Below are 26,022 nucleotides of genomic sequence, written 5' to 3'. Positions count from 1 at the left end.
AACACAACTAATAGTATGTATAATATTAAATTTTATTGGAAGCAACTAATACAGCCAACAGATTAAAATACATACAGTTGGACCAACATACATGTCAGAAATCAATCAAGCATTCAGGGTTACATTAAGGATATAAAACAGGGACAAATATATTCAAACAGGGACAAAATTAGTAATTTATTTTCAAAAGAAAGGTTCTTGTCTGCTTAGAAACATTTTTTGTTGGAAAAATAGTTCTATAAATAGAATCTTCAGTTTTTCTGCCAAGTAAATGTTGATGTTGCCATTCAAGAGCCTTTGAGACATTAAAAACAGAAAAGTATTTGAAATTTTACAAAGAGAAAGTTGAAAGTTAAGCTCACTGATTAGAAAGACACCTGCTTTCATGTAGTAGCAAACTAACTGGACTGACATGTAGCAGGTACATCAAAACACAGTGCAGGAAGACAAGAAGTCATTTCTGAGTAACTTTTGGATGAATTATGAGTTGCTCTGCTTTATAAATGATTTCTTTTTGAAAGGTAAGAGGACAACTGTTCTTCTGATGGATCAACTTTTAAAGGAGTATGTGCTAGCAAAACAAATTAAACAATTAGTGAGGAAGACTTTGAAAACAAAAATGAAACTATTTTAATAAAGCAGCAAATGTTTTTGTATACATGCAAACTGTTTTCTAGGAAGTTGATTTTTTAAGACAGTTGAATGCAAGGACAACATCTAACATGTACTCTGAAAATTGTCTTTTTCATGTCCATTGCCTCATGTTATTATGGCAAGAACTCACTTTACTAATTATTTATTACTTGAAACAATACAAGCAACTTTTTAGAAAAACTCAATTTTTGAAAAATAAAATTTGAAATCAGATGTTACGATTAAAATAATAGCTATAATCACATTTACAGCATACAATTGCAGTTGAATATATAAATATACATATCGCAGTTCCTGTCAACAGACTTATTAAAAACCCCTTAAAAAAAAGGATGGAAGGGATGAAAATAACCGACTTGAAATAACATGAAAACAAAACTTTGGTCTGGGACAGTTTACTTAAGTTCTTTGAAAACAAGTATTTAAAAAACAAAATGTGCAACACAATATTTCCTCTAATTTAACATTACACAAATTCAGTGCTGCATAGAGACCACTGTCAAAATTGACATATGCCGTAGCAATTATATAAAGCTCACAAATTATTCGACTAGAACTGGATTCAAATCTCAACATGCAAAAAAAAAAAAAATAGACTAGATTAGGAAGTGATTGTTTATACATTAGTGTTGTACATACTAACAACTCATTCATTCTTTGCTGTCACACATGCAGACAGAGTCAAATCATTGTATAAATTAAATAGAAATCATTTGTTAAAAAATATAAATCTTCATGGGTTAAAAGACTACAGTATATAACATTCAGTTATTCACATCTTCATGGGTTAAAAGACTACAGTATATAACATTCAGTCATTAAAATGTTGTAAACAAGCCATGTACAAAAAAATGAAAATAGTAAAAAAAATCTTGCATGTAATGTAATTTGATTAAAACATAGAATGACAATATTAAGTTTCAAATGTAGTTTGAAGAAAAGTTCAAGAAATTAGTTGTATAGATTGAAGATAGTCAAAATGTAATACAATTAAAAAAAAAAAAGCTTATATTACAGAATACATTGTACACATACAAAACCATGACATTGCTGTTGTTCTAGTACTGGCTTGGATCATCTATGTCTGTACAGCTATGTTCAGAGACATTACCAGCTAATTATGAAATCCAATTTACATTTGCAATCAGGAAGTTCTAACTATTTAAGCCTGATGCAAATCTAAAAGTAACAAAAAAGGATCAAAGAACATGCTTCAGTCTGCACCATTTTCAGTGCAGGAATAGCTAGATCTTTTAGAGTGATATTCTAAGGATCAATCCAGAACCACATAGGTAAATGTATAAAAAAAGAATCATTTTTGAGTTGTTCGAAATGAACCAAGTTCTAATGATAATTGAATTGAATATATAATATTAAATTTAATACTTGCAATTTATTACAATTCTACATTTAAAAACAGATCTTTACAATCCTTCATGTCAAATTTATCTAATTATTTAAATGCATTCAAAGATACTACAATGATTTAAGTTTTGTTGTTGTTCAACACAGACTTTACAATATCCTAAAACCATTAGAAAACCAGGATTTCACAATCGCCAGCACTGTGTCATTACATGTGTGCATTAACAGCACTGATAGTTTGAAATACTTTCAAATATAAATATTACTTATGCAAAAATCATGGTGACTTGCATTTAGAATGCAATTGTAAAAAATTATGTTTCATTAAAAAGAGCTTAGACTATTCTTTTTTGTTTATCACATTAACAATTTCTTAAAGAAACTAAAATGCTATCAGTTTACAGAAATTTTATTATTACCTGTTCATTACTACATAACATTTGAATGTCCTATTTTAATGAGCCTCCAATCTCTTCCTAAAAAATATTTCTAACAAAGTTTGTCTAAATACATATGTTTAAACATTAAACTAAACTTTGATAATTTACAAAATTTAAACTAATTTTTAAATCCTTTTTTTTTTATAGTCTTTAAAAAAGGTTAGTAAAAACAACATCTGAAAAAATGTACATAAACTGTAAAGAACTAGTAGAATTTAAAGGAAATGCAGGGTAAATTCACATATTCTTTTTTTTTCTTAAAAATCAATTCAATTGCAGTGATCCAGTGTTGGACATTAATGTTTGAACAAATAAAGAGTTTCTTCCAGCTGAGAAGATGATCATAATGTATACACTATATACAAACAAGAACACAGAAAACAAACGTATAAATAGCAGATTTGGTAATCAAGTATCACTCTAAATTTCTTTTTGTATCAAAATAGCGGATAAAAAAAAATTCCTTTATAAATGGTTAAAAATTGTTGTTACTTTTCTTGTGATGCTAATGCCCAAACATAAGCAAAACACTGGCTAATGTATGATTCATTCTATTGAACAGAAGCCTTAATCTGAGCAAACTAAAACATTACATTTATGATTGAAATAAAAGCACACAATGAACTAACATATATATTAAATATGCAAGGACTAAGAAAATTGCACAGTTCATTTGACAAATAAATTAGATAAATTAAAGAACAAAAAATATTTGCAATCAAACCAGCAAATACCAAAAATTGATGGTAGAATAAACTGACTGTTTCAAACAGTGTATGTTGGCAAGTACTTGATTCCTATATTTAAAAATACATTAGCATTCATAGATATCCAAATCAATCCAAGTTATTGTATCATTTTGAGCATAATAAGGAGATAATCTTCCAGACTTACCATCTATTATGGAATACCATTACTTTAGTTTAAAAATGAACAATTATAATATAAAATGAATATAAAATCATTTTAACCCTATTGGCCATTAGTTTAAAATACAAATGAAGAATAGATTTTGAAAAGAAACAAACTTTACAGACAAAATTATTAAAGGAAAAGAAGAAAGTTTCAATGTCTTTGACATGCACAGTGATTTATGTCAACTAATCTGATTTCCCCAAAACTTTCTTATTAGTAGGCAATTAAGATCATTAGATAAAAACAAATGAAGGACTTACATCCATATGATTGAAATTTAAAATGTTAAGTAACCAATAAGATATTTACTACAAATAAAAAAAAAACATCTTTAAATGTGTAAAAAACAATTACAGCTTTTAAAAAATATAAGTAATTTTCATCATTAAAAATAAAACGCTTTAAGATAAATTGAAAGAAATGAAAACAAAAATGTCCAAATGAAGTTGAAATGCTAGCTTGGAGTAGAACACTTGAGTTACACTGAATGACCAAATGCTTAGCAGATATGAGCAAAAGTACAGCCTTCAAATAGAACAGGATATCAACTGATTTACTTCACAGTTCTAAAAGCCAGTTCAAACTTTTATTTCTATTTATATCTATGACATTCAAAATTCAAGTACCCCTTTTTTGTATAAAGAACGAAAGAAATAAACAAACCACATTCATCATCATGTACACCTGTTAAAATGTCATAACAAATATTATCTTTTAACACTAGGGCACATGTTAAGTTAAGGCTCTCAGAATACATTTGGTTGAACAGAGATACACATATTTTCTGTTTAGTGGAACTCATTCAGTTCTTTTAAATACACATGACAACTGGCACAAATACAATAAGAATATGATACACATTGGGTAACCAAAAATGTTTACAAAAATATTTTAAATCTGAATACACCTAAAGTTTATAATATTATGCCCCCAAAAAAAACAACTTTTTTATAAATCATATATCCAGATTAAATTTAAAATTCTGACTCCGACAAAAAAAAAAAAAAAAACTAAAGACAAATTATCATTTCACATACAAAAAAAAACAACAACAAAAAGCTTCTCATGAATTAATTGCCAGAATATATGTACCGGTACTTAACATGTGTAGACATCCGGATCTCCAGTCAATAACATATTATGACTACAACAAATATTATTCCTGAAGACTCTGCAATAGTTGTTTACTCAGTCAATATACAAATGGTAGGTTAAGGCTTTTTTTCTTTATTGACTTGTACCTTTTGTGTGACTCCATTGGTGACTGTTTTTCTGTTTTTCTCAAAGACATTGTTTTTAAAGTGCTCCTCATTGGTGGAATCACTCAGCTCACTGTCAGACTCACTTCTTATATCTTTTTCAATCTGGCAGAAAGAAAAAAAAAAATTACTAAGTAGTAACAATGAAAAAAACAACAAACCTGATTAGGTATAGGTATCAATGTGTTTATCTTGTGGCAGAAAGAACAAAAAGAAAAAATTCTTTAAAAAAGAAGCTTATTTAAGGGAACAACCATAAAATCACTGACATAACTCTCAATACTGCAAGTTTTAACTCCTTCTTCTATATAAAACAAAATTAATTAATTACCACTAATTGAATAACTAATTGGTTAATATTTTGAATGATTCATGTATTGTTATGGACTATGAATAATTATGCAAAATTTCAACTTTTTCCAAGAATGGGAAGTGGGAGAAAAAGACATGTACAAAATTTGTACCAGACAGACAGAGTGAGTTAATATAAGCTAAGTAAAAATTACAAAGTATTAACAGAAAAAAACAATGATCCTGATTAGTTATTGGTATCAATTTATTTGCCAATGTAGTGTAGGTCTAGAAAAATATGTTGGCAAATTTATGATTGAGAGAAAGAGAGATAGAGACAGTAAGTGATGTCTTGACTTTGTTTAGCATATTGAAATATTTAAAAAAAAACAAGTGTTCAATAAAGAAATAACTTTTACAAAGAAACAGTCAAATAAAAGTGAGGACTCAATAAGAATTTCTGCAGCCGATATTTGCTGTTGGTGTCATGTGACAAAAACAATGACTTGTCCCTTTGCTTACCCTCAGTTGACACCTGTTACACATTCTGAATTCAGACACTTTATAAGCTTAAATACTGAGTAGCATCTATCTACATGGACTTAGGCCTGTCCCTTATCAAACTTGAAAACATGTCAAAGTTAATTGAGTATTAACAATTTTACAAAATTCATTATCCAGGTTGGTCTTTGTTGTTCTGATGTTGCAACTATGAGTCTAATTAAAATAGTTTGTTAAAGTAAAATCGCAAAAAATAAAAATAAGGCTACGCAGACAAAGCTGTGACCAACATATTTTGTCAGAACTGTCACAGACAACACCTATATTCTTTTCAATGTCTGTGACTGTATTACAAAGACTTTGGAATATACATTTGAAACCCAAAAACAATTAGAAACTTTGTTATGGTAAAATTATAATGAACTCTAATTTCCTATAGATCAGCTTTAATAAAATGAAAGAATATCTTACTGAGCCAAGAGTGAACTTCTGGAAGGCAACAGTTAGTAACAGGTATGTCCACATGATGTGAAGTAATTGTAAAACGAACAGCAGTCCATTGAAGAACCAGTAGGCTGGAAATGTGGTGACATAATCATGGATTTCCACTGCTGATGCATTTAGTACCCTAGCAAAAAATAGAATAGATCAAATGATTAGAACCCATTGTTAAAATAATAATTTAGTAAAAAAAAAAACACTTGATTCCATCGCTGTATAAGTCTATCCCATTTTGCCCAACCAACAATGTGTATTTACAGTTTAGTGTTCAATAAAAAAAAAATTGAATTTAATCAACAAGAAGTATCCCTAAACAATAGATAAACATCTTATGGTACTGTATGCTTGAAGGTATTACTGATAGTTTACCTGACTGACAGAAGACTCCTGTCTTTGTAAGTTTATGAGTGAAGTCTATAGAGCCCTCCCCAAATTATAGTTTTTTTTTGTTTTTTTTTGTTTCTAAACCAAGGATAATTGAATAACATAATACATAAACTTTACAGGGCTACTATTTATTCAACTAGTAAATGAATACAGCAAAAGAAGATACTATATATTGAAAAAAAAAGGATAAGCAATAAATACTTTTGTAGTTGACAATGAAGCAAGAAAGAACACATTTACATAGAAGTTAAATGCACACTCACACACTAAAGTTATTTTTTAATTAAATTCCCTACATAATTAAGACACCAAAGAAAAGTAAATAACCTCTTAAAAAAATAAGGAAATGTCTGAAGAGCATCAAAAGATTAGACTATCTAGAGACAGTGCCAAAAAAAAAAAAAGCAGTGCAATTAGAAAATATTTTTGTTTAACTATGAAAGAATATTATTTTTTAATTGCATATAAAAAAAAACAACAAAAAAAAAACATAGATGTTTTTTTGGAATATGACAGAATAAGAGACGGAGAAGGTGTAGTATTAGAATGTTTAATTTATTAAAACAAATTTTGTAATGGCAATATGAGAAAAATGGCCAGGCCAAAAGACATCACAGGCGATGCAACAATGCCTCCAATTATATCCAGCCTAAAAAAAAGTGGATGCCTTGATTTACTGTAAAATGTGTTCATCTCTTTGGCTTTTGAAAACCTTGCTCTATGTGTAGGAGAGCCTGGCTATGTCAACCTTAGACTACAGTTTGTTTGAAAAGACACATTCACATATTTAAACAAAAAAAAAAGTATTTACTTGCACTTGCTGTTGAACAAACCAAAGGCAAAATAATGCATGGTGAGCCCATACAAAGAACAATGTAAATTTGCCAACAGCGCCTCAGAATTCAGCTATAAATATTTGAACCTATTTACAGCAGATCATTCTGCATTTTGTGTCAGAAGGTATGCAAAAAGCTGAAGAAAACAAGAGGTCTGATGTATGAACAAGAGAAAAGAGCTGGCTGATGTATGAACAAGAGAGAAGAGCTGTCTGATGTATGAACAAGAGAGAAGAGCTGTCTGATGTATGAACAAGAGAGATGAGCTGTCTGATGTATGAACAAGAGAGATAAGCTGTCTGATGTATGAACAAGAGAGAAGAGCTGTCTGATGTATGAACAAGAGAGATGAGTTGTCTGATGTATGAACAAGAGAGATGAGCTGTCTGATGTATGAACAAGAGAGATGAGCTGTCTGATGTATGAACAAGAGAGATAAGCTGTCTGATGTATGAACAAGAGAGAAGAGCTGTCTGATGTATGAACAAGAGAGATGAGTTGTCTGATGTATGAACAAGAGAGATGAGCTGTCTGATGTATGAACAAGAGAGATGAGCTGTCTGATGTATGAACAAGAGAGAAGAGCTGTCTGATGTATGAACAAGAGAGATGAGTTGTCTGATGTATGAACAAGAGAGATGATTTGTCTGATGTATGAACAAGAGAGAAGAGCTGTCTGATGTATGAACTAGAGATAAGATCTAGATGATGTATCTGCAAAGTTCCAACCTACAAACTCTATTTGTGCCAGGTACAAGAAACATTCCCAGTCATGAGTTCGACTGTCCAGACATATTTGTATACTATTTAACACATAAATATAAACAAAACATTTTTCAAATGATGGAATACAACAAGAAATTTCAAATCTGTTGTTTGTGACAAAATTAGTGTTAATCAAATATGATACTGATAAAAATGATCAAAAAAAGGATTAGTGACACAAGAAGAAGACACTGAATGAAATGTGTACATTGCAATAATAAAATGAATGTGGTAAAGATTACAATGCTAAAATAGTTTATTTCATATTTACTGAGTTAGTAATATTTTGTGTACTGTGAGGGTATTACATTTTATTCCTACAAGTAAAAAAAAAATAAGCTAGAAAATGTTGCTTTTCCTTTTACAAATCAGGAAATTGTATTTTGTCTTTAAAAAAGTGAACTATGAAAATATTTACTGAAAAACTGAATGAACGCTTACAAGCAAATTTCAATGGGGAAACAGAAGAATATTTATTGTTTTTCTTGTTCATTTTGCTTTTATGCTATACAGTTTTCAAATTGAAGAGGATTACATCCTATTTCAAACCCAAACCTCCTACAGGATGGTGAGAGATGTGGCTGGCTGAGCTTGAACCTGGGATCATCAAAACAAGATTCCAGAATGCATACAACATGATCAGGTAGAGGGGCATAAAATGTATTGATTACAGTTTGAGTGATATCATAGAAGTTTCTACTTTGATCAGATATTGAGATATCAGGAGTTATAGACAATTATAACCAGGTTCTTATTTGTTTCTAATACTGATCTGATCTGAAAATAGTAGTACTAATCTGCATCTTTAATATATATATATTTTTAAAACTGGTTTTCAATTTCTTAAAGTGTTTGTGTGTGTAAAAGTAAAAGTTCCCCTTTCAGACCTTGTGGTCTATAGGGCAAATGATGTAAAGGTCATCTGTTTCTGTGGCCTATGGTTTACAAGGGTGTCATGTGGCCAGCACAACAACCAACCGCCTTTACTTTTCCCCAACTAACCAACTAATGTCAGGTACCCATTAGAACTGGGTGGACTGTGAGGTGCCAAAAGATCCCGAAATAAAAAAAAATCACTGTCTTCACCAGGAATTCACGGTTTGGAAGCCAAGCTCTTTATCGCTTAGCCACCTCGCCTCCGTATGTGTGTGTGTGTGTGTGTTTTGTCTTCTAATAAAAGAAAAGCTATAGCATTGTGTTGTTATTTTTTCGTTTTTATTACTAATTCTCTCCCAAATGGTTGCTTGTAAGTGTTCAATTTTCTATTTTGTAATTTTTTAAAATCGAAGTTACTTTTTTTTTCTTTACAATTAAGATTTACTTTAAAACAAAAAAATCAAATGATAATAATTCAACTTTTCTTTGTAATTAGGTGAGAGTTAAAGAGTATTTCATAATGTGTCAGTTACCATTTCTTTTTTGTTGTCATCTGTAGCAAAAAGGGAGGGGGGGACAGAATTAATTTATAACAAACACACTAAAGAAACATGGGAAATTTAGTTACAGAAGTGTAGCACAACTTTAACACCATCTCTTTTACTGGAAGCTACACACATACAAATTTAGTTACAGAAGTGTAAGCACAACTTCAGGCAAATAACACCATCTCTTTTACTGTAAGCTACACACATACAAATAAGAATTCCAAACTCAAGAATTCACAAAACACTGAAACACATAAAAAAGAAAATAAAAAGCATTCCAATTCAGCTAATGAAAATGACTTCCCTCCCCAACCCACAACTTGAAAGTGCTTGATGCCAACTTAAACTTTATTTTCATACTTTTTTTTTGCAGCATTATGAATGTTTTTAAGGACATAAATATTTACAATTTTTCTGTGATTTTATTTTAATGAAATTTCAAAGAAATATTTATTTTTCAATGATAGATTTCCAGGTGAAAATCGAAGCACTTTTTGTTCTACTAGCTCTGACAACTAAGAGTAGAGATTATACTTTGGTGTTAAGAAAGATAAAAAGTGAAAATCTGATTAATTTTTTCTTGAGTATATAGACTTAATATGTATTAAAATGTAGCTTATAGTCTATCTATTAACCTGAAAAAGAAAGTTTTTTTTTTTTTTCCATATTTTGCTTGTCTTTTTTAAAAAGACTGCTCTAGCAGTGCAAAGGAGTAAAACAATGTGCCAGCCAATCTAAAGTCACATTTCCACCCAGGCACTTTCCTTTTTTTCCTACTTTCTTTCAGTAAGCAGTGATAAGATGCTGTTGATTTGCTGACATGATATGTCTAGACATTTTCATGCATTTTACATATTTTCATTTAAATATTGTTAATTGTTTTTCAAACTTTTGATAATTGCTGGTAAAAAATGTTATTTTCATTTAAATATTGTTAACTGTTTTTCAAACTTTTGATAATTGCTGGTAAAAAATGTTATTTTCATTTAAATATTGTTAACTGTTTTTCAAACTTTTGATAATTGCTGGTAAAAAATGTTATTTTCATTTAAATATTGTTAACTGTTTTTCAAACTTTTGATAATTGCTGGTAAAAAATGTTATATAATGTTTTATTACTGATACTTAGCTTTAAAAAAAAAGTAGCTTGAATGACAAAATTGCCCAGAGAAAGAAAAAAAAAATTTTTTTTTCAAATAAAAAAATAATTTCTTACCAAAAGGGATATATAAACAATCTAGATACTATCCAGGTAATTATGAAAACAGCGAAGAAAAATTCACAAGTAGTTTGATGTTTTGTGTACTTGGCCATTTTTGCAATCTGTTGAAAGAAGAGAACTAGAGCTATTTAAAAAAGTCAGTTGTGCAACACTAAATGAAAACCTTTATATACAAGTGTGTGTGGAGTTGTTCTTTTTTTCTCAGTCTTCATTGAGCCAAATATATTACTTAGACTACCTAAGCCAATTTCAAGTACATCTAAAAAAGTGAGTGGAAAAAGGAATGACAACAAATCCAGGATATTTAAAAAGCTGTTTCAACAGGATTTCAATACAAGACTCTACATTTAAAGCACTTAATCATTCAGCTGCCACATTTCTTGCAAAAATTCTGTTAATTATTAGCAATAGAAAAACCTGATGCTTAAATCAAATGCTGCATAGAACTTTGAGCCTCAATGAGAACACTAATCCACCTTGCCCAAAGGTCAAGAAGAGAACAAATAGTATTATATATTACTTTAGGATACATATACAAGCTTGCTTTTTTAAAAATATTTTTAAAATTAATTTTCTGTGTACATGAATTAACTTTGCTTTACAACAAGTAATGAGAAATATTTTACAGTAAAATTTTAAGATATTTAAAATTTTTTTTTTTAATGTAGAAATTCATTGCAATATTTATATCCACATCAAGTGTGATTTTTTTAGGGCACCCCTGAGTCCACCGAACTCTAATGGATACCAAACTTTATTTGGGGAAAGTAAAGACGGTTGGTTGTTGGACACATGACACTCTGCTCGTTAATTGTTGGCCAAAGAAACAGATGACCTTATAGATTGCAAGGTCTGAAGGATTATTTTGTTTTATACTTAACATCAAATGTTGATGATCTGAATTTTTTTTTATTTGAATAACAATGAGCAGAAGATACAGCTGTGCTTGTTAACATTCAAAACCATTGGAGAGTTACATCTATGGCAGGTAACTATTATAAAATATCAAGCAATGTTGGTGTTTCTGGTGTAGAGAAAATAGGAAGTGTTGATAACTATGTATTTAAAAAGGTATAAAATATTTTGAGTGTACCATAAAGTCAAATTTTTAAGTTCTGTTGCTTGTAATTTTTATTATTTTGTTGGCAACAGTGACCTTTCAAGACAGTATACTTGACATTGCTTAGATTATTTATTTCAAATTATTTCTCGATCTTCCTCTTATTAGTTTCTTACATTTTTCTTAAGATTACCTTTTGTCGCCATCTACATTTATCTGTATCACTTTTTTCTTCTGTATTTTATTACTGTTGTGACACAGTTACTGTGTGGTCAACCGTGACACACGGTCAAGAGTTGGGTATCGAGAGTTAGGGGACTTGGGGGGAAGTGATGAGTGTGTAAACAAGAAGAGAGAGAGAGAAAGTCAGCGAGTGAAGTTGGGTATCTGTATATAACGTTGCCGTGTATATATGTTATGTTGAAATGTTACACAATTAAAAAGGCACTATAAACGTAAAAGGACTTGTTTCTTCACAACTGGCGACACCGACGAGACACGACGAGGCACAAGTAAGTGGAAATGTCGATGTACAAAATATTTAGAGAAACGAGCAAGGAAAAGGGCCTGCAAGGTGAAGAACTTGAAAAGTTCATTACACTAAAAATAACACAGGAGGAAGAAAGAGAAGAAAGGAGATTTAATAGGGAAGAAGCCAAAAAGAAAGAAGAAGATAGTAGAATGAAGGAACTCTTACAACTAGAAGAATCCAAAAAGAAAGAAGAAGATAGTTACAATAGTAGAAGGAAGGAAATCTTACAACTAGAAGTAAAACTTAAAGAAAAGAAATACAAAGAACAGCAAAATTAAAGGAGGAACACTTTGACAAATACAAAGAGTAAGACAGAATGTCTCCATTTGACGAGAGCCAGAATGAGTGCATTGACTCATATCTACTGAGATTTGAGGATATAGCAACAGCATGCAACCTCCCACAGACAGAATGGGCAAGAAGCCTCATGGGGCGCTTAAAAGGTAGAGCCATCAACATCTGTCTTCAAATGAGAGATGGAGAAAGAAAAGAGTATGTGGCCGTGAAGGAGGCGTTGCTGAGACAGTTTGGCTCCACAAGTTACGAATACAGAAAAAGATTAAAAGAGTCGACACCTCTGGCGAACGACAATCCACAAATATTCGTCACCAACATGTCGATTTACTTCGATTGATGGGTAGACCTGTCAAAAGTGGATCAAAAATATGAAACCCTCAGTCCAGAGAACACATAATAATGGACGCTGTGATGGAAGCTTACAATAATAATGTGAAAACATACGTCACGGAGGGAGAGCCAAAGACCATCAGCAGCCTGATAGCACAACTACGGCAGTATAAGGCCGCACACCCAAGGGAAGTGTTAGCTAGAGAGAACCCAACTGCATCAGCTTGTATGGTGAACAACGCTGCAAGAATGCGGACTCCAAGCCCTCTATATAGAAGAGAGAACGCTGACAAGAGCCCATCATATACAGAAAGAAGAGAGAAAGATGTAGAAATAAGCCCAACTTATAGATCTCGAAGAGAGAAAGATGAAGAAATTAGTCCAACATATAGATATCGAAGAGACAAAGATGAAGAAATTAGTCCAACATATAGATATCGAAGAGAGAATGCAGATAAGAGCCCAACATATACATATAAGATAAGAAAGACACAGCTAAGAGCCCAACATACACATAAAGAAGGGGAAAAGATGAAAAAGGAGCCCAACCTAGACCTACAAGAAAAGAGAATATCAACGTAGTCAGCAAAGAGTTCGTTTCCAATGTCAAATTTGTGGTAGAACAAACCACAAAACAGAGACTTGCTTCTACAACCGAAGCAATAAAGATTGGAACGACAGACCAAGAGATCGAGCATTTGCTGCCAAACACGCTAATAAACTGCAGGTATACCCAGGCTTTGTGGGAGAACAGATGACCAACGTATTGTACGATACAGGTGCAACCGCAATTTTAGTCACAAAAGAATATGTCAACCCACAAGAGTACACCGGAAGAAGACAAGACTGTGTTGGTTACACTGGTCAAGTAACTACACATCTAGTAGCACGTATCAACATACACTCATCAGTGGTTGGCATGAGGCTTTAGTACTAGACAATAAGCCTGACAACATTGGCCTTATCGTTGGCTGTATCAAAGGCTCTAAACCTTGCACAGTAGAAGAATTGAACAAGTGGAAAGAAAAATACATCACACAGAAATGTTCCATGGTTACTACAAGAGCTCAGAAGAAAGCAGAAGAAGTGCTAAATACAAACGATAAGATACAAGTTCCTTATAACAATGAAAATGAAAATACAGAAACAGAAAATAGTAATATGAGAAGCCATAATCAAGTGAACAACCCGAATGAAATCTCCACAGAAAGTCAAGACCCACTACAGATTAAAACAGAACAATTTGTCTGTGAACAGAAAAAGGATCCAGATCTAATAAAACTCATAGATAGTGAAGCTCCACCAAGACGAGGGTTAATCAACATATGCGAAGATGGTGCTTATGTGAGAGAAATTCATCTGAAAGCAGGCAAGACACAATCATTGCTAGTTCCAAAGAAGTATAGAGAAACAATTTTAAAGCTTGCACATGACACCCCGTTTGCCGGACATATGGGAGTAAAGAGAACATTGAATAGAATCTTGAATGAATTTTTTTGGCAAAGGTGATTTTGAAGGTCGACTACATTATAAACATCAGAGGTCGAGACAAAGTATTTCACATCAATATGCTGAAGCTGTACATGCCCAGACCATTTACTCTTTCAACGAACGCTAATGCAGAAATGTGATGCAATGCTACGACCAGTCTACTACATTAGCAGAACAGAAATATTCCACAACAGAGCATGAAGCTCTAACTATTGTGTTCTGCATAACGAAACTATCCCGTTACTTGCTTGGGAATCATTCATCACGCCCCACTAGCTTATATCAATACAAATAAGCTAGCCAACCGGAAGATTACTAGATGGGCTTTAAAACTCCAAGACTTCAGCTTTACAGTTCAAGCTATTTCGGGACAAATCAACGTGATTGCTGATGTGTTGACAAGATGTGTCTAGGGACCGCTGGACTTAGGTTCATTCATTAATCAGCTTATGAGAAAATTAACAAATACCTTGTAGGATAACTTTAAACTTGTCAAGATTGAATTAACAGTACGCTCCAGAATTTTTTAAAATTTCATTCTGAGATGTGAAATTTGTACTACAATTGAGTTTTTTTTATGTTTGTTGCATTGATTGTAGTCATAAATGTCCATTTAGGAACTGGTATGAAAGAAACACAAAGTAAACAATTCCCTTAATTTGGAAGATGTTTTGATGTAACATAAAGTATTAACTAATGGTGCATTTTTCACCTGACAATGTTGGCATTCAAAAGATTATTGTTACATAGAAAAAAACTAAATGCGTGGATTTTTTTTTTATATATAAGTTGTATAACATAACAGAAAAGCTTTCTGCGATAGTTCAATTGGAAATGTCCCTTGCAATAACATATTATTGAAGATTTATTTGTTGCCATAGGCATTACCAGTTCTCTCATAAGTGAAGATGCCATTGTATTACATGTCATTGTTTTTTCTTGTCGATGTAAAACATTATTAATGTACACCCAAACTATCGGGTTTATGAAATTTTGATACGATCAAAATTTTTCTCTGCCCTGGGAGGACTGTTGTGACACGGTTACTGTGTGGTCAACCATGACACACGGTCAAGAGTTGGGTATCGAGAGTTAGGGAACTTGGGGGAAGTGACGAGTGTGTAAACAAGAAGAGAGAGAGAGAAAGTCAGCGAGTGAAGTTGGGTATCTGTATATAACGTTGCCGTGTATATATGTTATGTTGAAATGTTACACAATTAAAAAGGCACTATAAACGTAAAAGGACTTATTTTTTCACAATTACTTATAAAAGTGTAAACCAGATCTTCAAAACCATATCCATAACTAAATAGCGAAGAGATTACTGTGCTTAAAATTCTCAGTGACACAATAGCACCACTTCACATCACATCAAAATACAGTCATAGAAAAACAGATTATTGTACACAACTTTATACTTACATTGAGCCAAGGGTCTGCAAAGTCATGAACAATGAGAACTAGACTTCCTACACGCACAAAATTACATCCCCAGGAGAAATAGATTAAAAGAATGGTAACCATATGATGAAGAACCATTTCTTTTTTATCCTAATCAAATAAAAGAGAAATTATTTAAATATGGAATTATGGTGTCATCATATAAGTTTCTACTTAGGAAAAATACCTTTCTTTTTACCTTTTTTTGATAGTCTCTTTGAAAGAAAACTGCAAACAGTAAACTCCAATAAAAACCTAACTCAACTAAATACAGAATGAAGATATCATTGTCTATATGCTGTGGAAGAGAAATAACAAAAGTAAAGAATCTATGCAACAAACAGGCAGAAACAAGAGTTGAGCTGGACAAGCCTCTTGAACAGAATGCCCACCCAAATATATATATATATATTTGTATGTATGTATGTATGTGTGTGTGTGTGTGTATATATATACAAACATCATTTTAAAACAATTTAAACTAGAGTTCCCTTAAATAAGACTCTGTGGATACATAATATATTGGTTTTAAAAAAATATATCACTTTCTCCATTACCAAATAAAACAGGTGTTTATCTTACAACTGGTACATCTACATATTTTTTTCAACTGCTCTATTCCACTATTTTTAAAGAGTGATACCATGCATTACCTGTTTAGGCCATCCTACCCAACAGTTCACTGTTACCCACAACCAAGGTTTCTGTCAATTATAAAATAAACTAATAATTTAAAGATATTCCTACAAAAAGAAATTAAAAAGAAATAATAATGCAAATTGTCAAGAAGATGTTTTAATTAATTACAATAACAACAAAGTAATTAAAGAGAAAAAAAATGGCAAGAATGTGTCTAAAAATACCTGTCATTAAAAAAAAAAGATGTAATTGAAAAACTTCATATTTTTTAAACAAATGAAATAATAAACTATGAACACTTTAATAAATGAAAATATAAACTCAATAAAATATAATTAGCTAGAATGATGATGCCAAAAGTTATGATCCTCATATTATGTTAGTTCAATCAGTCCTAAAAATTCAACCAAAATATGCTAAACAACACATGTTTAAATTATTTGTTATCAAGTTATTATATAAACTACTTACATCCCAAAGGGCATAGAGCCCATAGCCAAATGAGAGAGAATAAAACAAAACTTGCCAACTGTAAAAACAAGATACACAATTAGCTTAATGCATGGATTGAAAAGAGAACTTGCTAACAGATACAATTATTTTTAAAACTTAATGCCTGGGGCGTGGTGGTTAAGTGGTAAAGCACTTGGCTTCTGAACCATGGGGTCTCAAATTAACTAGGATTTTGAATTTCAGGAACTTTGGGTGCCTCTGAGTCCACCTAACTCAAATTTTGGTGAAAAGTAAAGGCAGTTGGTCATTGTGCTGGTCGTATAACACCCTGATTAACCATGGGCCATAGAAACAGATGACCTTTAGATCATTTGCAACACAGATCACATCCCAGGATTTTTTTTCCGCTATATATGTATATGTATGTGTGTTTGTCTGTGTGTGTGTGTGTACATGTAGTTAATCATTATTATATTGTGACCCTTCATTCTTTTGGAAGACATTTATTGTACACTAGAATAAGTTATTCCTGCAGTTAGTGGAACTATTGTAGACACCATGCCCTTGCCAGCTAGGGGTCTGTGGTTCGCCAAGCATTATTTCTGGTATTTAAAACAAAAAAATACATATTCTGAGGTATCTACAGTGCATTATCCTGCTATTAAAAAGTTTAGTTCAAAAACAAATTCTACTATTCAATGCACCTTATTAATGGAGCCCAGCGACTGGTAGAAACGTGTAACGTCTCATGGCTACGCTAATGGACTTAGGTGACTAGTTTGAAAGGCTAAAGGTTTTTCTCCAGATAATATTGGTAAGGATGTGAATGATCAAATTATTGGCGTACCTGCATTCTTTAAATTTGTACATTGATGAAGGCATCTGAATAATTCTTCTTTTAAATAACCACCTTTGGATCTGCCTTTCTGTCATGTTGGTTTCTTTCGATAATCTCTAAATTAAATTAAAATAAAAGATTTATTTCATAAAAAAAAAAGAGTTATAAAATTATAAAATACTTGCTAAGTTTACAAAAATGCCAATTAGCAATGTCAACAGAAAAGGACACTAAAAAAACTACATTTTATGTCAAAATTACTAGCTTTTCTTGTTATTTATGGCACTTTTATACCTCTATTGTTTGTTTTGGTTGACTCCACTTCTCTGATTGCAAAACTAAAAATGAGTAATGTCTATCTGTAAAATAATACTAGCACTATTATCCCACCCATGTATTCAACCTTCTGTGTTGACTTCAGAAACAATGGATATGCCCAGAGTTTCCTCTCAAGGTACATTCTGAGACTTATACAACAGATAATTGGTTGCCCATTCTTCATGGAGCCTGCCTCAATTTCGCTAATGTGATCATAAGGAGGGATGTTTTACAGTTAAATTGGTACAAACACAATTGTAGGAGCTGTCAAAGGGAATACTATGATTGACCAAAGTGACCTTTTTAGCATGTAACAAATTGATCTTAGCTGTGTATGATGTGCTAATTAAAAATGATCTTTGCTAAAGGACAATGCAAGGCTCATTTCACATCTTTGCTTGTAGAAGTGATTGAAAAAAACAAAACAAAAAAAAAAACCTGTATTGACACTTTTAAAATAAAAAAAAAATCAAATCAATGTTCTTCTTCTTGAAACTGTCAGGTAGAGTTGAGTGGAACTCTAGGCCAGCAAAAGTGAACAAGTATGATGTGTATGATGTGCTAATTAAAAATGATCTTTGCTAAAGGACAATGCAAGGCTCATTTCACACCTTTGCTTGTAGAAGTGATTGAAAAAAACAAAACCAAAAAAAAAAACCCCTGTATTGACAGCTCTTGGAACTCTAGGCAAGCAAAAGTGAACAAGAGCTCCCTCTCACTGGCCTCAATGAGAACAGTGTACACTGTTCTGTCTTGCGGGGGGGGGGGGGGTCAGACTCATTGCAAGAGGCCATTTTCATTTTCTATACCAGGCTAACTGTGCGGGACACGCCATTTATGTAACGGCCCCTTGAGGAACAGCGCCTGGTGGATTGTGACAAGGTTGTGGGAGCTTTTTTACAACTCCGCGCAGTGCAATGAGGATGCTCTCGCACCTGCTTAGGCACCCCCACGGGAGTCTTGTTTTGCTACCTTTAGCCTAACCATTTCCTCCAACGATCGTTTCCACCCGGGCGCCACTATGAGACAGGGTAGCATGCCTGGGCAAATCAATGCATAAATAAGACTTTAATTTATAATTAATTCCTCAAATCTGAAATTGTTATTCAATACTTCTTTTAGATATTCAATTTGTCAAAACAAAATCAATTACATGGCAACTAGAAAATGCTTTGTTTTAAATTATATTGTTTGTAAAGTATGTTTAAATAGATCGTAACACCAGCATGTGTTACTTATGACAATCATCTCATTCACACTACAAATGAGAAGACAAGGAAAATTGTTTAAATACTGATATGAAACAAAAAAAAAGTATAATTTTACAGAAAAACACTTGTCAGAATATCTTTTCCAACAAGGTCATCTGACTTTTAGGCAGCTGCCTGTAACATTTACACAAAGGGAATGGAAAACAATACAGTACTGAAAATATTTATCTTTTGAACAGCAGGTGGGGAAGTGTTCGAATTTTTACATTTTTATTTACAGAAATTTTTGATTTTGTGGTGAAAAGATTAAAAAATAAACTAAATTTGAAGAGCTTAGAGGATATGCTACTATTTCATGTCATTAGGCACTAAAAAAAATTATGCACAAAAGTAGGCCAAAACAAAAATTTTATTATTTAAAAATAATAATCAAACACAAATATTTTCCTGAAACTAACCAATATTTCATGTTGAGGAACTTTAGACCTGTAGGATTTATATGCAGCCTCTAGAGATGGGGATTCTTTTAATGTCAACTTTTTTCTCTCTTTTAATCCCAGACACTGGGCAAGTGGTTTGATTAAATAACTGAAAATTAAAAAAAAAAGACACATTTAACACAATTGTAAAGATAATAATAATAATATAATTTATAATTTAAATTTTTAAAATTAAAAATAGACACTTGTAACAGCAAAGAAGCTAAAAAATTTAAATAATATTGCTGCAATAGACAGAATAGTGTAGCAAATGGTACAATTAAATTACACATGAATTTTCACTGACTCTTAAAATAAAGTCAGTTCCCAAAGTCTATTTCTACACTGCTCAACCCAATCTACACTACATCACTCAAGTGTATCAAGTCATGACTTACAATACTTTAGCCCACTTTTACCATTTTAAGATTATCTTTTTTTTATTCACACAAAATTTTACTCAGCCTGGAGACATATAAGAAAAATAAAAAAAAAATAAAAAAGTTGAATGTCTGTAGTCTATAGCTCTCTTTACAAGAGTTTCTACAACTGGTTTGAAATAAAATAAGATTCACAAAATAAGAATCAAAATTTAAATATTCACATTTTATCATAGATTGAGTTTTTTTTTCACATTATGACTAAGCTACTACCTTTGCCTTTTAAAATATCCTTACCTGTTCAGTAAATTTAATTTCAATTTTTTTTAACAAAATTATTTTTCTTTTGTGTGGTGAGACAAGAACTTCTTTCAGGCCTCACATTTATGAGTGAGATAAAACAAGAAATTCTCTGAGGCCTAACATTTCCCGAAAATCTGGACCAGCAGACTGTATCATTAAAAGTAATACAAGAATGATTTTATTTCTGAATCATGTTTATTTTACTTTTATGTAACGTAAAATGGTTTTAAAAAAAAAGTAAAAAAAAAAAAAAAAGTGATAGTACTTTATTTCAACATTTTTTGTTTCAAGATTAAGGAAAGGGAACAGATGAAATAGTTAGGCACTGGGTTATCAAATCAAAGACAAAGATTTCTTTGTCACCAAGCTTACATTAACTCCCTGTCTGGCTGGTCCAAATCCTTATTACTGACTTATACACTTTATTTCTCCCATTTTCCTTTCTCTGATCAAGTTGAAACTTTGCACATGTAGAGAATTAGGTCATTGGCTACAAATTTTAAACTAACAATAGACTAATTAAACCTTCTATTTGTATATAAGTACTTGAATAGTGCAGAGCCAGATTTAAGTATCCCTACACTTTTTCAAAACCTTTAATAAAAATAATAAAATATAATACAATAAGTGTGCCATATTTTAGAAGAAATAAGCAAGAGTACTTGTAAATTAAATACATTTTTTCCCTTATTTAAAAAAAAATATTTAATATGCCTATATTTTAGTAAAAAATGATATTTTTGAGTTAGTGAAGGGTAAGACCCTGTAATGACAAAATGCCAGAAATCCTAAGCTTCAATTATATATAATGAGCATGCTACAAGTGGACACTTTTTAACCACTAAAATGTTGCAGCCATAAAATTTAAAGTATTGTGACTAAAAAAAACAGCAAAATAAAATACCTAAAAATAAAAATGTAAACATTTCTGACCCATCGAAATTTTTAATTTTTTTGTGGCTAGCACAACGACCAACTGCCTTTACTTTCCCCAATTTAAGTCAGATTGAGTTAGGTGAACTCAGGGGTGTCCTAAAAATCTTGAAATTCAAAATCCCAGTTTTCACCAATATTCAAGCCCAGCACCCCAGGTTTGGAAGACAAGATTGATAATCAAAATAAAAATGCAATTTCACTCAATATAAGAAAGGGTTTTAATTATATTTATATTTTACCTATTTTTAACTAAAATTTCTTTTTCACCTAATTTCCTGAGCTTTTAGGACCCAAATAACATTCACAGACTTTTCAGTGCTGTGTGTGAATTATCTTTACTAAATCTAACATAAATATTGACTCTAAGTCATTAAAATTTAACAGCTTTAGAGTAGATCTAAATGCTACAAAAAAAAGATATATAATATATCTATACTAGATCAATATAATCAGTAGGCCTATACAAACAATACTGGTCAGCAGTTTTAGTCACTCTTAATGTTACAACATATCATAAATGGACTCCAGGGGAGATACGTTTAGTCTGACACACAATACTAGTCTACTGTCCAACTATTAGATCTAGTGTTACAGCCTGTTTACTTTAAGGGCAAGAAGGGGTGTGGATTAAAATGTTTTCTAGCATGGTTATCCGAATGCTCTGAGCATATAACTTAAGTGTAGATCAAATCTCAGTAATACAGACCATTGGATCTATTATATATATATGCTTGGGTACCATCTGTCAAAAGTTTAGTTACAAATAAATCTAAGTTGAAGTTATGATAAGATTGAGATATACATTTTCCTGCTTGTACCAAATTATAGTTTGCAGCTCAAAGTATAGTATATCAAAATATTGATTCCCACTATAAACAAACAGAAATTAAACACAAGATGTAAACTACACAACCAGGTGACTGAAGAAATACAGAACTACAAATACATTGTAACTTTGCTCAAAATTTTTTTTTTAGAATCTATAGAGAAGATTATTAATCTAATTTACTAACTGAGCCCTACTAAGCCCCCCCCCCCCTTTAATCTTGATTTTCTAGATGTTTTTAGGATCTTCGAAGATAGATCAAAATTATGACTGACAAACAAGATTTTTTTTGTTTCTAAATCTAGATCTAGATATTAATAATATTTTATTATTCATCTGTAGACAGATACATACTATATGTGATACAATACTTAGATATATAGCTATAGATAAATAGGTTACATGTATCTATATTAATAAAAAGTATAAAATATAATATAATATACATAAAGGCATTATAATGATCTTTAGAAGTCATTCTAAGAGGTCAAGGCTGGGAGGTAAAGACTAAAGAAGTCACTAATCAAATATTTCTTAGTCATTAGTCTAGAGAGTCTAGAGTCTAGTCTAGAGGATCAGAGTCGATCTATCTAGAATAATCTCTCTATATATTTAATATATTATAAATTATAATAATTTATTATAATAATATAAGTCGGCTAGCCTTTAGCAGCTAAACCTAAAAGTCTTAAAAAGTTAATCTAGAAATAGAATTAATTCTAAATAAATTATAATAGCTTTTTTATACAGCGCAACTTTCATGCTTTTTATAACATGCTCAGAGCGCTATGGTCCAATCTCATTTGTGGACCTGTTGTGGGAAGGGGGTATCTGGGATTAGGTTTTCTATGCTGCCTTTAGGCGCTCAGTAAACACAACTCTGCCTGAGTTGGGTGTCGAACCTCGAATCCCCTTCATAGGTAGCCAATCCAAGTTCAAGCGTACTTAAACTTAAATAACTTAGGCTTAGCCTCTCGACCACACTTCCCAATCTATAGTTACTAGATCTATGATTATTGTCTATAGTATTAAGTTTTTAATAGTATAATTGACTATAATTATATAGATCAATAGAGTTAGAGTGACTAGACACTACTGAGCACTACTCTTACTTAGAGTCTAGACTCTAGATGATAGATATGTAGTTAGTCTAGAGACTAGAATCACTAGATTACAAAAAGTCTTCATAGAGTAACACTAATCAGAGTAAAAAGAGTTACTGTATTAACTGTATTTAAGTTAGTATAACTGATCATGACTAATGTGAGAGTTGACTGAGTCAGTTCAGTCTGTTGAGACTAGTGAGAGACAGAGTTCATCAGACCACAGAGTCAGACTCTCAGACAGTACCTTTCATAAATAAACCGTACAAACATGAGTAAAACACCAACAACAATTGACCAATTCATGTGGCTGATTTTGGGATAGTAAACTGATGGATCAGAGCTTATAAAATCGTCCCATCTTGCATCGTCGCCTAGCCAAAACTTTTCATTCCAAATAAAATTATGAAAAACATCCCCATAGGTGGCCATTTTGTTTCTACACTAAATGACAATCCATGGGCGATCACTCTGGTAAGAAATCCAATGGTCTGATTTCAAAGTACAGATAAGTAAACTTTGAGAAAAAAAATAAAATTAACAAATCCTGGACTCCCGTAGACCACGAAAACTCCCTCGTCAACATAGATCTAGATCTAAATCTATATATAACTCATGATCTGGATTGTGTTATATATTATAGACCCTAGCTATAGACATTACTCTAGACCTAGATATCTAATAGAAATCTAGATTCAATGTATCAAAAAACGCGTGTAAATTGTGCAACAATGAAAACAGCATTTCTAAAAGTAGATATTCGTGACCCAAATGTACCTCACTTTTTTTTTTCTTATTCGACCATGACCATGAGAACTCTTGAACCATGATATTCTGAGAACCCTTGAAGCCTATAATAATAAAAGCGGTAGGTAACTGGAGGCCCTAGGCCGGGTGTGAAACCTTTTGCGCCCGTGCGCTAAATTTTTTTTTTTTTTTTATTATTTTTTACTTCTAATTCAGATGCGCCACTAACAACTTTACAATTTTCATTCCTTTTAAGTTTGGTCATTTGTGCATATTAGTGTGTTGTAGAAAAGTGAATAAAAAAAAAAAAAAACATAAAACTTTACTTGCTAAGCCTGCCTTTGTAAACATTTTTAGTTTGCATTTATAATTTGAACACCTGAAATATATTATTTCTATTTGGCCTATAGACTAATAATAATATAACATATGTACACTATTAGCAGTTTTAAATAAAAGAACAGTTTCACATACAGTCAAAAAATATACAACAAGCTTTAGCAAGACTCCTGAGCTTGCTTTCGCCACATCTGAGGTATTAAGAGTTAATTTTATTACCTCAGTTTGCCGTTTTACATTTAGGTCATTGAGATGTCCAGTATCATCAACTAAAAATGCTTAATGAAACATCCGTTTTACATCACGCATACGACCTATTTTCCTCTGGCTGCATATCTTTATCTTCTCGTCCATCATTTGCAATTTTTTTCAGTTTCCAAAATCTTCTGAGACCTTTTTCTCTAGAAGTTAATTTAACGCACTTCACAATAAAGGATCTAACAAATCACAATTTTCTCTGAATTCTTTTTATTTATCCTCCTTTTCATACTTTTATTCAAACATTTCTCAACTGGTGTCCATAACATGCTGCAAATTCAAAAATGTTCCAAAATCAGAGCCTCATTGTTTATAAAGCAATGATATCTCATAAGAGGACAATCTGAAATTCTTTAAGCAAGATTATAATCTTCCAGTAACTCCACCAGTTATTGACAGTTTTAAGTTAGGCCTATGTCTAACCATCTTGTTTTTCCTTAGAATGACGGTTACGCCTATAAGTTCTTCAAAAAATGTTGAAATTATCATTGATTCCTCTAATAGTAAAAAGCTTAACTAGATAACATAATAAATGTCAGCACCCTCGTCAAATGCTTACGAAAAGACGACATGTACAAAACAGAAAAAAAAATCCTATGCTAACAATTAACAATATAAAACCAACTTGTTTTGGGTTTGTCGGTCGGATTAAGATTATAAACAAGTCGATCGATTTGGGCGTCGCAATAGCTAGTCAATTAAATTCCGGTTGAAGATTTTTCTTTCTAAAAATTTTTTATTATTAGCTTTTGCGATCAAGCACTTATGTTTTTTCTTGATGTTTTCTTAGGGTTAAAATGCTCCACTTTTAAATTTCGGTTGAAGATTTTTCTTTCTAGAAATTTGTTATTATTAGTTTTTTGCGATCAAGCATGCTTTTTCTTGATGTTTTCTCAGGGTTAAAATGCGCCACTTGAAATTGTTCAATGCGCCACTTTTGGCGCCTGCGCCATAGGTTGGCTACCCGTGCCCTATTATAGGGCCTAGGCGAAGTGAATTTGGTGACCCCAAATGAACATTAAAAATAAACCACGAAAAGAAAATCATACAATTTATTTAAAACATAGGCCATCTATTATATCTATATAATATATTGAAATCAATCAATGTGTTTTTGGCACGTCCTTTATTGCTAATTAAAGATGACCATAACTTGCATAAGCCTATAGATTAGATCAAAGCCGATATGCTGACTTTCGCTCTGCATCGCTTCAACCTGAATCTTCCGGGACCGTGTTCTTGATATTGCCGATTCGTTAACCACTTAATTCTTCTAGAGCCATAATGCTTTTCGTTTGCCTTAATAAACCATGAGTCATGGTAAAAATTTAGAGCTAATTTAATTAGCAGATACCGTCGAGAAACAAAGCATTGTTTCGTTTGAGATTTAATCCATTTTTTTCTCTTAAAAAATTGTGTTAGTCCTATGCAAGGCCCACACCAAACAGAGGCCCTAGGCGGCTGCCTAGTATGATGATGCCT

At 31.8% G+C, this 26,022-nt stretch overlaps 1 protein-coding gene across 1 annotated transcript; it reads right to left on the bottom strand.

Moving 5' to 3' along the window:
- Nucleotides 1–11: 11 nt before the first annotated feature.
- LOC106074898 (ceramide synthase 2-like) lies at nucleotides 12–23,657 on the bottom strand. Its single transcript, XM_013235785.2, has 10 exons — nucleotides 23,444–23,657; nucleotides 19,628–19,757; nucleotides 17,650–17,756; nucleotides 16,821–16,878; nucleotides 16,364–16,414; nucleotides 15,910–16,008; nucleotides 15,693–15,821; nucleotides 10,555–10,661; nucleotides 5,897–6,053; nucleotides 12–4,738 (listed from the first exon to the last, which is right to left on the bottom strand). Exons 1-10 carry the CDS (start codon nucleotides 23,626–23,628, stop codon nucleotides 4,586–4,588), a joined length of 1,176 nt encoding a protein of 391 aa, XP_013091239.1. The 5' UTR covers nucleotides 23,629–23,657; the 3' UTR covers nucleotides 12–4,585.
- Nucleotides 23,658–26,022: the final 2,365 nt, after the last annotated feature.

The sequence above is a fragment of the Biomphalaria glabrata genome, chromosome 1 (genome assembly GCF_947242115.1).
Source record: "Biomphalaria glabrata chromosome 1, xgBioGlab47.1, whole genome shotgun sequence".
NCBI classification, from domain to species: domain Eukaryota; kingdom Metazoa; phylum Mollusca; class Gastropoda; family Planorbidae; genus Biomphalaria; species Biomphalaria glabrata.
The sequence above is the reverse complement of the archived record's forward strand: the minus strand, read 5'-3'. Positions and strand labels throughout refer to the sequence as shown.

What these genes read in the sequence shown, in the direction of transcription:
- LOC106074898 (XM_013235785.2), bottom strand. Translation starts at nt 23,628, where the DNA reads ATGGCCACCTATGGGGATGTTTTTCATAATTTTATTTGGAATGAAAAG. An exon ending in TTCCTCAACATGAAATATTG is followed by an intron (nt 17,757 to 19,627) that starts GTTAGTTTCAGG and finishes AATTTAATTTAG; the next exon opens with AGATTATCGAAAGAAACCAA. An exon ending in TACAAATTTAAAGAATGCAG is followed by an intron (nt 16,879 to 17,649) that starts GTACGCCAATAA and finishes TTGTTTTTACAG; the next exon opens with TTGGCAAGTTTTGTTTTATT.